At 38.0% G+C, this 16,276-nt stretch overlaps 2 protein-coding genes across 2 annotated transcripts in view; one reads left to right on the top strand and one right to left on the bottom strand.

The window, feature by feature from the left end:
• LOC124859124 (RNA polymerase II elongation factor ELL) overlaps positions 1–5,947 on the top strand; it is a 42,929-nt gene extending 36,982 nt beyond the window's left edge. The window contains exons 8-12 of the mRNA XM_047351679.1: positions 114–567; positions 975–1,017; positions 1,426–1,597; positions 1,708–1,752; positions 1,981–5,947. Of these exons, the coding sequence (XP_047207635.1) occupies positions 114–567; positions 975–1,017; positions 1,426–1,597; positions 1,708–1,752; positions 1,981–2,094 (828 nt within the window). The 3' untranslated portion in view covers positions 2,095–5,947. The remainder of the gene's footprint in view (positions 1–113; positions 568–974; positions 1,018–1,425; positions 1,598–1,707; positions 1,753–1,980) is intronic.
• Positions 5,089–13,082, bottom strand: pex11a (peroxisomal biogenesis factor 11 alpha). The gene is made up of 3 exons (XM_047351756.1): positions 12,755–13,082; positions 12,447–12,562; positions 5,089–7,851 (listed from the first exon to the last, which is right to left on the bottom strand). Exons 1-3 carry the CDS (start codon positions 12,808–12,810, stop codon positions 7,283–7,285), a joined length of 741 nt encoding a protein of 246 aa, XP_047207712.1. The 5' UTR covers positions 12,811–13,082; the 3' UTR covers positions 5,089–7,282.
• Positions 13,083–16,276: the final 3,194 nt, after the last annotated feature.

Below are 16,276 nucleotides of genomic sequence, written 5' to 3' on the forward strand. Positions count from 1 at the left end.
CATTCCCTAAAGTGAATTCGGCACTACCTGAAATAACGGGATTATTTATCCACATTCTGTGAGCCTTGAAAATTCTCTAGTAACATTTGTTTTTTTTTTCTTCTTTGCCATAGAAACGCTCACTTGCCTTGGACCCTTCTGACATCCAAACCCCAAAAAAACAAAAGCTGTCAGAAAACTGTCTGCCCCTGCAGTCGCCCTCTCATGCAGACTGTGGCACCAATGGGGCTCGAAACTCCTCCAGTAACAGAAACTATTGTGCGGTGACTAAAACCGAGCTGGCCATAACCAATAATCATCTTCAGGGAAACCCAGATGGTTTGTATTCACCACAGAAAGTCAGCACGCCGTCCGCTATTTTCAATCTAGAGGGGAAGGAACCAGCTCCCACTTTACCCAGTCCCAAGCCTCAACACAATGGCACCTCTATATGCACTGAACAGCAGGTTGCCAATGGCCAGCACAAAAAGAAAAGGTCCAAGAAACACAAAGACAAGGAGCGAGATCGCTTAAAGCCAGCCTGGATTGAGACTAGTCCAGACCTGAAGCAGAACCAAGAAAATAAAGGTGAGTGTCAAAGTTTTACCAGGGTGTAATTTGTTCTGTTATGCTGTAAAGATAAGGGTAATATTGTGCATGAAGGCTGTTTAAACAAAGTTTGAGTTCCAAAATGTTTTTTTCTAAAAAACAAAGAGAAACGGTTTATTTAGCTTTATTTGATACAGCAGTAAGGACATTGGCTCTGTTGTCTGTTGATGATTGACTGTAGAACAGCTGGGTGACCTATGGCCGAACTAGTCAGCAGGCAGATTTACCTCCCGCTGATGTAACTGCTCACCTTGGATTGGATCTGTTATCAGAACCACTGTTAAACAGCTCAATTAGCCTTGATACGATGGGCCTATCGGATTTGCATTAGTATACTGTAATAACTTTTTTTTCTGAATATGCATGTGTGTTTTATGCCACTACAGACCACGAGGGAGACAAAACTGAAGAACCACCCGACTATTTAAAGTAAGATTACAGACATCTCTTATATGAAATTCCTATTCTCATTAATTAAACCTTACTAACTATGAAAACACCAGTTGTTGAAGGAGTCTCTTAAAGAGTAGTTTTAAATTTCATTTTCTTAACCTGCTGTTTAGAAGAGAAACCAAAGTTTCCCCTAAAAGTAAGATTCTGCTTCAAACCATTCAGACAAACAGACGAAGGCTATATGAATAAGGTGTCACAAAGCTTCACTAAGAGTTACTCGGAAAACAAAAGATCTTATGTCCTACATTTATACATCTCCTCAACACACAATGCTGTAAACTCAAGTGACTCAATCAATCCACCATTGTGCAGTGCCATCTAGTGGATGGACTCGGTACATGCTAAGTTTCTAGATATTAAGACATGTTTCCATTTTCTTTTTAGAAAATACAGCACTGTAACGACACTGGAGCAGCAGCAACAGTATCACAATGACTTTTGTGCAGAGTACGATGAATATAGAGCTCTTCACGACAGGATCGGGTCCATCACGGAGATGTTTGTTCAGCTGGGCTCAAAGATCAACACTCTCACGCCGGGAACACAGGAGTACAAGGTACTTTTTGTACTGGGAGCGTGGTGAAGCTGCTCCATTTAGTAAAATATCACACAGAAACTGAAGCATGTGCAAGGCAGTGACACCTTTTTTTTTGTGTATTTTTTCAGCTTATGGAGGACCAAATACTACAAAAGTATCGAAAATATAAGAAAGTAAGAAATTTTGAAATGTTCAGCTTAATCACATCTTATGCTACCCGCTGGGCCTGATGCAAAAAACCTATTTTTCTTGTCATGCCATCTGTGACAGTCCAAGATTGTGAAGTTTTACAAATAGCTGAAACAAGCATCGAGTTCCCTCCATGATTAAGGTCTTGTGGATTAAATGTGAAATATCCTTTACTGAAAGCTTAATACATACTATTTTACACTCTTTTTCAGAAGTTTCCTGGGTATCGGGAAGAGAAGAAGCGCTGCGAGTACCTTCACAAAAAACTGTCACATATCAAAGGCCTGATTGCAGAATATGACAGAGCACAGGGACTAGTTTCCTAGTGATTGCCCTCTACCCTCACCAGGTTGTAACAAAAGTGGACCAAACCATCTCAAGGTGGACCCAAAGACTGCCCAGCCGGGTTCAGAAGATGCTGAGACACTTCACTTTCCTCCTCAGAGTGTTAATGGAATAGAGAGTGTAAGGTTCTCTGTCAAAAGTGGGCCAGGACCACCTACTTTTGATCAAATGTTACACTTTAAAGCTCTTTTTATGGCTGCAAGAGCTTGTTTCTGGTCTGACATGACAAATATAAAGGAAAGGCCAACAGATGTGATCCTTCCTGCCTAACTACATAATTTTTTAATTATATCTTTAAAACAGGTTGAAACTTTAAAGTATTGATTTGTAAGTAATTAAGTGATGGTACAATCAATCTTAGGGGTATAAAATTCCACTAAAGTGTTTATATTTAAATACAAAATTTGTGCATTTTGAAGATAGAAAATATATTTAGGTGCATCAATTATTCAGTTTACAAGAAAACAGGTTGACGAGAAATAGATCATGCTAGTTATAAATGCACTGTAAGGCTTTTTAAATTACATAGACAAAAACTGGCAAAATAATCTACTGTAGAATCTATCTTGCTAAAAATTCATCCAAAAACCTGCAGAACTGAGACCTGATCTGACATTGATCACTAAAGTATATGTGGAGTTGCTGCAAAGTTAAGGGTTGGAACCTGTGTCTTTGAGCTACAATCAAAATTTAATGCTCGCTTATGTTCTGTCTCATTTCTCAGAAATGCCACAAAATGAAAACGTCAGAGTTTCTTTTTTAGTAAATATCTTTCTAATGAGACTATTGCCATGAAATTCACCAGAGGTCAGTAACAACCCAAGTAATCCACACTTACAAAACTTTCAATCCAAATAAGTCTTTAAACTACGTGTAAAAAAGCAGAACGGCACAGGGGATATCGCTTACTTCAGTACTTAGTAAAAAAAAGCCTTTTTGGTAATGACAAGCTGCTTCTTTGGTTATCATTGTCTTGTATCCTTGTTTCACATTTAGCATCCTAGCAATTGGTAGCATTTTCTTTTTAAGAACGTTTTCCAACATTTCTCCAGGGATTCTTTCTTCAATTATATGAAGTCTGCCAGTCGCCATATGCTGAAAAACAGTCCCACACGATAGTGTTCCTACCTTCACACTTCACTGTTGGTAGGGTCTTTTTGAGGTAATTCGAGTACCAAGTTCCCTCCAAACATGGCATGTTTGTAATGAAGTTCAAAGTTTTGGTCTCATTTGACCAGAACATATTCTCTTTGTATTTCACTGGTCCGTCCAAATGTTTTGCAGCAAAGTTTCAACAGGTTTCAATGTGCTTTTTCTTCAATAGTGGAGTTTGCACAGTACATATTGCAGCCATAGCAGATGAATGCATTATTTCTTTGTCAGCAATCTTGCAAAGAGCACTTGTTATGGCTGGGTTATGGTGAAAAGATGTTCTTCACATTTTAATAGGCCTTTAGTCAGGATTAAACTATTAATGATATTAATTTCTACAGATAAAAGGCAGTACTTTTCTTGGGTTTCAATGCATTCATGCACCTCATTTTCTACAAGTGATAATATTGTGTTTCTTTCAATTTTATTACACATAACTTCATTCTGGGACTTACATTTTTGATTTATTTGTATGTGTGGATTACTTGGGTAGTGACTGTCATGGTGAAATTTATGTGGTTTGTGTCAACAATTTAGTAAAAATAATACTGACATGTTTGATACCTATCTTTCCCACTGTATTATCGCTGGATTTCACATAGTGCTGTGCACTTTTAGAGTCAGTTTCACACTAATGTAGCCTACATTGCCATGAACTGCCTTTTTTTATTACGAAATGATCAACTTATTCATCACTTGAGTCTTTTTAAAACAGGTTTACTTCTTTAGAAATAATGCTGTTCACACTATAGATGGATGATCATTTTACTGTATAATTTTACTGCTGTTAAGGGCCTGGCTAAGTTCAATGTGAGGTTTGGCTAAAAACAATACAATCTTACTATACAAACGTATATGAGCGCTACATTTAGGTGTTATTCACACAAATGTCACTGAAGTGTGTAATTTAAGAGCCCACAAGAGGTTGGTTCTGCAAGGCTCTCAGTCCAAACTGCTTGGCTTCAGCTAAATGTAATGACAACTGAGAACACAAAGGGGTGCATATGAGGATTTTAGATGCTCATATATATATAAAATCTCAAGGTACATCTGATCAGCTACAATCTGCATTTTTGATTTAACCCTAACCTCTGGTTCTGACATAGAAATTAGAGGACTTTTAGTTTGTCTCTGACCATTTGCATCACAGTAGCAGTACTCACGCCTGTTATCTTAAGTGTCTTATTATGGATAAATGAAGTTTAACATTTGCCTTGACATGCACTGTATATGTCAGACATTTCCAACTATCCTGGTTGCCTGTGTCGCTCTATGGTTCTGGTTTATCTTGCATAGTTCAGTGTTCTCCAATCATTTCTATAAATGGCTTTTAGTCCAGTTGTAGTTTTAGTTATTGGTTAGTTCTTATGTAGAAGTGGTCAATTTGTTTTGTTTCTGTTTGTGCCATGTACTTATGTTTTGATTTTTCCATCATTTGTTGTCTTAGTGTCTGGGTTAATCAGACTGTACAGGAATTTCATTTTACCATTCAATTCTTTCAAATTCCACTATAGAAAACACAGAATACCTGCAGAAATCTATATAAAATAATTCGCTTTGCTTCTGATGATTTCTCAGTACAGAAATTCTAATGCAAAATGTTTAGCAGAGTTTTTTGTCATCAAACAAACCTTTTTATATGCGGTATTGTGGTATGTTTGAAGGATTTGAGTAACACTTTGAGCACATGTGAACCAACAACAATTATTGGCACTGACTACTGGAGCACAAATAACTGTTATCCTACAAGTTTTAAACCAGTTTCAAAAACTGAAAATCAAAACAGACAGATACATAATAAAAATGCAAGAGCACAACTTAAATACATACTCAAAATGATTTATTGGCATTTTGCAGCGTTCCTTACTTGAATTGGTCTTTCTTACTACTATACAAAAAAATGAACTGAAACATTTAAGCATGATAAGTATAGGTAATATTTTATGAGGGAAAAAACTGTAAATCTGACAGAATATGTACTAATTGTGAATTTTTTTATTATTTTTTATTAACCTGTTGCAGGAACCAACTACTGAAGGTGCCTTTTCACTCAGAAAGGAGACAGATTCATCATTAATTATTGATTTACTGGGAAAAGTTTGACACTGTTGCCACTTTTTGAAAGTGCTTCAACCTATTTTTGATTAATCTCAGAAGATACCTTGCACAATATATTGCAACAGGCATATTTAATAAATTAGATAAAAGTTTTCCAGTGATACAGACTTGGCCGTATTGAGGCTCATTTGGACACTAAATAAAAGCCAGGTATCCGCTTACATGCACTTTTGAAGCAAAGGTCTAGATTTCGGTTTTATTTCATCTTCCAAGTCAGTAAACTGCTTCCACATTTTTTCCATGAAGGTGTGCTTTAATGGATTGCTGGTACTAGCAACACCAGTGGAAATGTGAACTAAAAGGTTTTGTCGACTATATATTACAGCATTCTCTCTGCTTGGAACAATTTTATTTATTGCTCTGTATGTCTGTACATTTTTGGGGGATTATTTTGTGCATTGTTTGGTCATTCTTTGCACAGCCAAACTAAACCATTGAAAGAGACAATGGGATATACTGTATTTTCGCAATATCCGGATGCTTTATCATGTCATCCTCTTGAAAATAATCTTTTACAACATGTTTTGTCTCAATGAAATTCAAATTAAAACCTTTTCAATTGTACAAGGTGTCATGTGTCCTGAAGAGGGCAGTGCAATTCTGTTCTTGAATATATTAAAGGCTACAGCAGAAAACCTCTGTGGTAGGGAACAAACGGTCACAAACAAGTATTTCCCAGTATTTACAGCTTTTCTTGGGGGGAAAAAAAATGGGTTGTGCATAGTTCTTCCTCTTTATCACTTTTCTCCAAGTTAACCAAGTATCATCAACAATATTTACAGTTAAAGCACATTAGATTGTTTCACTAGCACATAAACATTTAAACGCTTTCCCTAAGATGGATGAAAAATCTACAAACTTTTCATTCATATTAATTTAGCAGCATTTTATCCTAAAACAATGAGCACAGCAGAGGCTGTGGGCTGAACAATATTGACCACTCAGCTAGCCACAGCTCTTGGCCAGTATGCCCCTTTACCAATTTGTACTTTTATTATGTACCCACTCATTATTTCATCTCAACTGTTGACTTGAGTACAGAGCAGAAAATTACTATTAATCGTGAGTCACCAAAGCAGGTACAAAACAACCCGTGGGTGGGTATATATTGCTGCATGGTCTGGACATCCTGTTACATTACGTACAAAAACCAATATATTGCAAAAGGATGCAATGGTTAAATAACCTGCAACCTCCCAAGAATTACCCAGACACAAATGTTATGCATTTTCTAAAGCATCTAAGCTAGCATGAATACGAAACAAGCCCTTATTTTTCATAGTACTTGGAAGACCATCAGCTGTGAAACTGCTGGTAGTGGAGAGGACAGGAATGCAAAAAGTCAAGTCTTAGATCTGAAATTTATGCTTAAAAAAAGCATTTCCTAAAAAATATTGCTGTTAATTATTTTATTCGATCAGAGATTAGAAGATTTCCCGTGATTGGTTCTGATCTGCAGGTCTGAAATTATCTGAACTTATTGCCTGTTCATGAAATGTATCAGAAATAGGCACTCACAGATTCTTTGTCTATAAACACATCAACCAACAGTAGATACTTTGTACTTTCTTTGAGAACAATAAACTCAGACACAGGTTAGGGATGTGCTTTGAAGCATGGATGAAGATTATCTTGTAATTCCTTAATTTTCTCTTTTTGACAAAGGAAAATCTGAATTGGCAGGTCCAACCTCAGAGGAAACTAAAACTTATCTGACAGGAAAAGCCAGATTGGGTCATTTCTAATTAGGCAGCAAATGCTTTAGAGTAAATCCACATTTTTCTACAAACCAGTCAACGCAGTTATCACATATAAACTTGTTTGTTATTGCTAGCTTGTGTCATTTAAAAATAAATCCCAGATCATTTTTAACCTTTGGTCCAACTCCACCCCTCGTTATCAGGGTTTGATCCTCAGAGTGGATCGAGCAAAGGTTAGAATGCCAATCAGGGAAGATATAAACCCACAAAACCCAACGACTCCTGCACTTGACTTGTAAATGCCCAGCTTGTCTAAAGGAATGAAGAGATCGCAGATGTTTTTTACAGTGTCCAAGGCAACGGTGGGTTCTGATCTTAGAGTCTCCAGAAGCAGAAAAACAAGGGCGTCCAGCTCAGGAATTGTGACTTCAGCTACTTCAGGACATTCCTTGAGATGCTGGTTCATTTTCCATTTGAAGCGGTTATCTCGCACTTTATGCATCATCAGCTGGGAAATAACGTACAGGTCTCGGGTCAGATTCATCACTAATGAGAAGAGGTAGTAGCGGAAGGCATGTATGCTCCAGCGTTCCTTGTCGATGCTGCGGATAAGGCCTACGTTTCTGGCCCACAGGACATTATCACAGATAAAGTAGAGGGCCCGGTTGATATTGGCCGCAGTGAGGCACAGGCACAGCACTCGGTCGGACAGTTTCATGGTTTGTTTAGCAGCCACAATGGAATTGGCTGTGTTTCCCAGCCTGAGCACTGACAAAGGAGGCAGAAAAGAAAGCAGGAATGAGTTCAATAAAAACATGGGGTGAACATTTCGCTATAAGCCGTCCACAAGCATCCAACAGATTACAATAAAGCGACACAAACTAAACAACAAGATTAGCATGTTACCACCTCTCCAGGACAGAGGTCAAAGTCTTCATTCTGTGTGTTCACATATCAGTTCTCCTTTTGAAGCAAAGTTTTCCCGTTTGCAAAACATCTCAGGAAACTTGTTCCAAATAAATGTTTTATATGAAACTTCTGCCAAGAAATTATAAGACAGTAGTGCCTATGAGTTATTGAGTAAGGCAGACGAGACGAAGCAGCAGAGGCTCGTGGGGGCACCTCTGACACAGAGGAGATAATTAAGCATTGCATCAATGGAGTAGCCCTCCATGGTTCAGCTTTTGGAGTTTGTTCCACAGCAGCTGAATTAGGAAACCCCAGACCTCGCTTGCAGGCATATCCAAGCCAGACTTGTCTCATGTCGGTCTGGGAACATTTGTGTACCAAAACTCACGCTGGAGATAATTTATAACGTTATCAAGGCTGGTTTTAAGGTCATTAAAGTTGCTGCCAAAGACTTGCATGTTACACAATCCAGCAAAAACTTGACTGATATAAGAGAAGAAAAGGTTTGAAACCTAAAGCACAACCACCTACAACTTCATAGTAGGAAACAAAAGAAACAAAGATTGTTTTGAACTATTGGGAGGTTTAGAACACTTTTATACAGCAGAAACTTATTGTTACTTTGTATCACACTGCTATTATTTTATTTTAGAACAAAAGATAAAAGGTGTCAAAGGATGTAACTATATTTTAAACCTATTCTGCCCAAACATCTCGTTTAATAAAAAAAAAAAAAAAAGTCTTTCAAAATCTCAAAGTTTTGTGAAAAACATAAAAAAAAGTCTGATTTAATCTTTTTTCTGTTTTATGCAGAAAAAACAGAAATATAAAAATATTTGTAACAAAGTAAACCAAAACCTTAGTGAAGTTTGAAAAGCATTTCTGACCTGTGTCCGCAAGTCTTGTTACTATTCATCAGGGCAGCGACACATTATGCATTTAGATCTTAAAAAGGTTCAGTTCACTGTTTGTATTTTTGTCATAGCTTGCAACTATAAGTTGATGTTAGGTATTTTATCTGTTTTTTGTTTTTTTTATGTACATACAGTGACTGTTAAAAAGGTATTCATACCCCTTGAACTTTTCCACATATTGTCACATTACATTCCCTCAAAATACTAATTTGTGCCCAGGAAGTACTGATTCATTTCCATGAAGTAGGCATCAAGTGACCTATGTTGCAGAAGACGTGTAACTCATAAGTGATGGAGCTCAGTGTACAGTGGGTGTGTAAATGTGTATGTGTGCATACGTGTGGTGGCGCTGTGTGCTGTCCAACTGGGACCACGAAGAAGAGTGCAGAGAGAGAAGAAGAGTGTGCGTGCGGTTGTATTATTTGGCAGTGTGCACGATGGCGACTGGGGAGGAAGTTCAGCTGGCCTCGGTACATTTAATGTCCAATCAGTGTGCGGTCATGTGTAATTTTCTTCCCACTTCACAAATGTATACTACTTTGTTTCAGTCTTTCACATAAAATTCCAATAAAATACACTGCTCAAAAAAATAAAGGGAACATTTAAACAGCACAATATAACTCCAAGTAAATCAAACTTCTGTGAAATCAAACTGTCCACTTAGGAAGCAACACTGATTGACAATCAATTTCACATGATGTTGTGCAAATGGAATAGACAACAGGGGGAAATCTTTGGCGATTAGCAAGAAACACTCAATAAAGGAGTGGTTCTGCAGGTGGGGACCACAGACCACGTCTCAGTACCTTTGCTTTCTGGCTGATGTTTTGGTCACTTTTGAATGTTGGTGGTGCTTTCACACTCGTGGTAGCATGAGACGGACTCTACAACCCACACAAGTGGCTCAGGTAGTGCAGCTCATCCAGGATGGCACATCAATGCGAGCTGTGGCAAGAAGGTTTGCTGTGTCTGTCAGCGTAGTGTCCAGAGCCTGGAGGTGCTACCAGGAGACAGGCCAGTACACCAGGAGACGTGGAGGAGGCCGTAGGAGGGCAACAACCCAGCAGCAGGACCCCTACCTCCACCTTTGTGCAAGGAGGAACAGAAGGAGCACTGCCAGAGCCCTGCAAAATGACCTCCAGCAGGCCACAAATGTGCATGTGTCTCCAGAAACGGTTAGAAACCGACTCCATGAGGATGGTATGAGGGCCCAACGTCCACAAATGGGGGTTGTGCTCACAGCCCAACACCGTGCAGGACGCTCGGCATTTGCCAGAGAACACTAGGATTGGCAAATTCGCCAATGGTGCCCTGTGCTCTTCACAGATGAAAGCAGGTTCACACTGAGCACGTGACAGACGTGACAGAGTCTGGAGACACCGTGGAGAGCAATCTGCTGCCTGCAGCATCCTTCAGCATGACTGGTTTGGCAGTGGGTCAGTAATGGTGTGGGGTGGCATTTCTTTGGAGGGCTGCATGGTCCTCCATTTGCTCACCAGAGGTAGCCTGACTGCCATTAGGTACCGAGATGAGATCCTCAGACCCCTTGTGAGACCATATGCTGGTGCGGTTGGCCCTGGGTTTCTCCTAATGCAGGACAATGCTAGACCTCATGTGGCTGGAGTGTGTCAGCAGTTCCTGCAAGATGAAGACATTGAAGCCATGGACTGGCCCGCCAGTTCCCCAGACCTGAATCCGATTGAGCACATCTGGGACATCATGTCTCACTCCATCCAACAACGTCACGTTGCACCACAGACTGTCCAGGAGTTGATGGATGCTTTAGTCCAGGTCTGGGAGAAGATCCCTCAGGAGACCATCTGCCGTCTCATCAGGAGCATGCCCAGGCGTTGTAGGGAGGTCATACAGGTACATGGAGGCCACACACAATACTGAGCCTCATTTTGACTTGTTTTAAGGACATTACATCAAAGTTGGATCAGCCTGTAGTGAGTTTTTCCACTTTAATTTTGTGTGTGACTCTAAAACCAGGCCTACATTGGTTAATAAATTTGATTTCCATTGATGATTTTTGTGTGATTTTGTCGTCAGCACATTCAACTTTGTACAGAACAAAGTATTCAATGAGAATATTTCATTCATTCAGATCTAGGATGTGTCATTTGAGTGTTCCCTTTATTTTTTTGAGCAGTGTATATTTATGTTTGTGGTTGTAATGTGACAATATGTGGAAAAGTTCAAGGTGTATGAATATTTTTACAAGCCACTGTAGTTCTCATTAGCTCAAATAGGAAAATGTTTTGAGTTTAATATTCCAAATATATCAAACCTTGAACAAAACACTGATTACTGTTTATCCTTATGTTTTTGACCAGTTTTCACTTCACTTTCTCTCAAAAAAGTGATAATACAGTAAGTCTACTTAAAGCTTAGGCTTTACTTACTGAATTTTTGAGTAAATATTGGAAGGTTTTAAACTTTTTTTTTTTTTAATTGGATAAAAGCTAATGGGTCCCCTTCAGTGTCCCTGGGCAAGGCACTTAACCTCAAGTTGCCTACTGATCTACATATCGGTGTATGAATGTGTGAACGTTAGTGAGTGCGATTGGGTGAATGTGGCTCTAATGTAAAGCACTTTGAGTGGTCTGTATTACTGGAAAAGCGCTATATAAGTTCAGTCCATTTACCATTTCAGAAAGATTTCTAAGTGGATGCTAGATGGGGGCAACCATAAATCTTTGGTCTTTAGACTTTTTTTCCCCGAGAAGAATTTCAGATGTTTTATATAGGAATGTAGGTGGAAATTTAAAATTTAAGTCTGATTAAATAACAAAAATCTTAATACCCCATTTGGATTTTTTAAAAAGAACTTCATAGTTTGTAAGTTTGCATTTTTGAGTAATGGTATACAAACAAACAAAAAGAAATGCAAAGAGTATTTTCTATGATTTTAAAATACAATAACATTCCAGTTTTATTAATACATGCTCTTTGCATCATTTGCTGGTGAGGACAGGAGTGACACATATTCAAAAAGTGCCACTATATAAACGGCACAAAGGAAAGCTTTTAAACTAATTAAACTAATAAACATTTAAAATCATGAAATATTGTCCTGCTCTCTGTCAAATACTAGCAGAAAAAAATATTAAATACATAAGAGTGTCCTGTGTGGCCCAGCAAATTTTTAGGGGTGGCAATTTGAAACCAAACTGGTTTAAAACAAATAATTAAATTTGAAGAATCTGTTAAGCTAGAATAAACTAAACCCATTTAGTGAATGAAGAGAAAGAAAAGATACAAAATAATGTAGAGGTGGATATCTAGTCCTGAAAAGAAAACTACTGCTACAATGCTGAAGAGGGAAACTACTAAAGTGATTGCTTATTGCAGTGTATATTAGCAGATAATAAAATGCAAAATCTGAGCATGATAAATCTCTTTCGTTTGACTAATCTTAAATTGTTTTTGTTTTGTGGATAAAACTAATAAAAAAACAAGGACATTTTAAGTTCCAGAAAAAAATAAGACTACCTCTAAACCATATAAAATATCAATAATTTATCATTTTATACTCACATTTTCGTCCAGCACTAATATTACTTTCCAAACTTTGAAGTTTGGCCACCAGGTCCTTTCTGTCAGTGTTGTTTCGAAGTAGATATATGGACAGTGCACATGCATACTGGGTAGCTCTGAAGTCCAAAACATACAACAGAGGGAACATAAAATCACAAGAAGTTATTACTTAAGAGGTCCCAGCATTTAGCTTTTCATCATTTAATATGAACTGAACCTATAATTTACATAAACACTAAAAAATAACATTTAATAAATCACTATATCAGAAATATAACTTTTTTTTTTTTTTTTTAAGAAAAGAGCACCTGAATATACGGTCTCTCCCTTGGCTTTGGCTGGTGAATTTCACCACGGCGTCCATGATTATTAACACGGCTTCAGAACAGACTGTTCCGCCCAGCTGCAAAGTTTCCCCGAGTACAGCCTGTGTCGTTAGCTTCTTGTTAATGCCGGTAGTTCAGTTCTTTTCTTCACTTTAATCCATCACCAGCACTAACTGATCACATTTTGCTGCCGACAAAAATAACAGCAGGATACACAAAAGTGTAAAACTTCCACCTTGTGCGGCACGACTCGATAAAGCTTAGCTGATTTATAACACCTGCGATACGAAACACTGTTGTTTCACCCCGAGCTTTTAGAGCAGCGGAACGAACGTCGAACAGATTTTCGGGACGGACCATTTCTTTGCACACGGTTACTATGGCAACTTTAAACATTAGAGCGTAATTTACACGGTTGAATCCATCTTTAGCATGCGTAAAACTACTACTCTACATTCAATGCACCCTTGTACTTGTAAATATTTTTTTTATTTAAAAGCTTTCATATTTAAATATAGGTAGCCATGGGCTACCAAGAGACCAAGATTGTAAAAGTTCCAGTGTCAAAACCACAGCAATTTTAATTGTCCCGTTCCTACAGTTTAAAGTTCTTATATGCCAAAGAAAGTACTGGAATGACGAGATTTCCCAGACTGTATGGAACACTAAGCAACACTGTATTGTCCTTCCCCCACAAAATACTGCTGCTGGGTACTGTTGGTCAGCTGGCTGAAAGAAGGCTATAGTTTTTTTTTTTCTAAATAAGTTTATTTGTATAGCAACATTCAAATGCAAGGCAAATCAAAGTGCTTTAGCCTACATTAAAATCAAGGAATGTAGATTAGAGAGGCACAATAAAAAGGACATCAAAAGAACAATTGTAAAAATCTTAACATCACATAAAGATAGCAGAGACAAATCCAGCTTTTTGAAAGTGCTAAATATTGCCCAAAGTATTAGCACATCTGGCTTTACAATCATATGAACTCGAGTGGCATCCCTCCCCTAATCCATAGGGTTTAATTTGATGTTTATCCACCCTTTGCAGCTATAACAGCTTTCACAAGGTTTATAAGTGCGTTAAAAGGAATTTCTAGGAATTTCCCCTCATTTGTTTTATTTTATATTCAGACAAGAAGGCCTTAAATTTGCAGATCCTATTGATCCCAAAATTGTTTTATCAGGTATAGGTCAGGACTCTTTGCAACAACAACTTTGCTCATCCATGTCTATGGACCTTACTTTCTGCACTAGTGTGGAGCAGGAAGGGGACTTCAAATTGTTCCCACAAATTTGGGAGCATAAAAGAGTTCCTTTCACTGGAGGTATTGGGCCCGCCCTACTCCTGAAAATACCTCTTACACCATAAACCTTCTGAACCAAACTTTACACTTGGCACAACAAAGTCCAAAAGTGCCGTTCTCCTGGCAGCTGCCATACCCTGCTTTATTCAGACACATGTCTCCAGTATCCAGAGTCTAGTGACACCACTACATCTAAAACGTTATTTTTTTAAACTCTTAATTAGTTTTTTGAAATGAAATGTTTCCACTTACAAAGTCTGTGTCCATTATCAGATGGCACAAAGGCAGAGAGAGGAAAACCAGCAAATTGATGTCAACAATATGAGAAAAAAAGACCATTCATTAAGTTACTGCTGACATCCACAAATGATACATTTTTGCAAATTATTATTACGGTGTGCCACAAGCACAGACAGAGACAAAAAATAAATTCAATAAACTAATAAAGCGCCGTGTCCATCACAGAGGAGGTGACTGAGAAGGAAGTGTTAGATGAGCTGATAACTTTAACGCCCCTGCTCCCTTGTGTGAGACTGAGAGATTTTTTCCGCTCTCAGTTCTCCAGAGCTTTCAGTCAATTTGTGACTTGATATTTGAAAGATTTCATTCCAACAAATACCTTTCACTGTCTTGGGATTTCTGGATCTAGAAGTTTTGATACTTGGATAGCAATGCAATAGGACAATGCTAGTTTAATTAATATATATATATATATATATATATATATATATATATATATATATAGTCAGTCAGTCAGTCATTGTCTACCGCTTATTCCATAGTGGGTCGCGGGGGAGCTGGTGCCTATCTCCAGCAGTCTATGGGCGAGAGGCGGAGTACACCCTGGACAGATCGCCAGTCCATCGCAGGGCAACACACAAACAACCATGCACACACTCATTCATACACCTAAGGTCAATTTTAGAGTGACCAATTAACCTAACAGGCATGTCTTTGGACTGTGGGAGGAAGCCGGAGTACCCAGTGAGAACCCACGCATGCACAGGGAGAACATGCAAACTCCATGCAGAAAGACCCCAGGCCGGGAATCGAACCCAGGACCTTCTTACTGCAAGGCAACAGTATATATATATATATATATATATGTCCAGATTTGTAAGACTCCTGAATTAAAGTGAATGAAACTTTCTTTTTTATGTTAATTTAGAGGCCTAATTGAATTCATGGATTTCAGTTCAAAAATACCAGCAGCAGATCGACTGGCAAAACCTACTCTTGTTATTAACTACATAATAACTCATGAAAAACATACATGTATACAAAATAAGGGGCCAACTTTTATGAGTTAGTATTTAACAGATAAAATTTGAAAATTAGTTTTTTTCATTTTCTTTGATAAATGGGACGCTTTTTAAAGCAAGTTTATTGTGGCAAGTAACATTTTTAATGGTCACAGCCACTTGTTTAGAGTTAAAAAAGGTATAATTGGACTTCGGCATCATTTGAATTACAAAATTGCAATTACAAGACTGACCAAGCCCAAGGCATTCATGTCACTACATTAAGAAATAACATTTAATTTTGTGTTGCACATAAAATAAGTCTTCTCATTTGTAAAGAACTGCCTCATTTGCCATTTCCATACAGTTGGCTTAGCAAATTAAAGTTAAGCACTATTGAGTATTCATTGAGTATGTAAAAAGATGGCGATGGCTCTCCTTAAGGGATGCAGTTAACCTTGGCATTGCTCTTGGTAAGATAAACATAATACATGGTGGTGGTGGGGGGGGTTGTTTATTAAGAAACAAAATATACTGGTCAACCCTGTTTCAAATCAGCTGCCTCAGCAATTAGATTGGCTTCTTTCATTATTTTCTGTTAGTTCACCACAGGGAGTTTGGAAGAGTCTGGGAGGAAAAAATCTGTTGTTCTTGATAAATCAGAATGAATGTGTGGCAGCAGTGAAGTATTTTTTCAACTTAATATATTTGTGTCTGATTTTCTAATGGCCTGCAATTGTATGGCTCTTTATCAAGTCCCCAGAGACCCCAAAGCGCTTTACACTACAATCAGTCGTCCACACATTCATACACACATTCACACATTGACAGTGGTAAGCTAGATACCAGATAGTGCTGTATAAAAGTATTTGTCCTCTGACAAATTTATTTCATATTTCTCACATATCAGTGTTTCAGATCATCAAATTAAGATAATATGAGCAAATACAGGTTGCAGT

The sequence above is a fragment of the Girardinichthys multiradiatus genome, chromosome 2 (genome assembly GCF_021462225.1).
Source record: "Girardinichthys multiradiatus isolate DD_20200921_A chromosome 2, DD_fGirMul_XY1, whole genome shotgun sequence".
Taxonomy (NCBI): Eukaryota; Metazoa; Chordata; class Actinopteri; order Cyprinodontiformes; family Goodeidae; genus Girardinichthys; species Girardinichthys multiradiatus.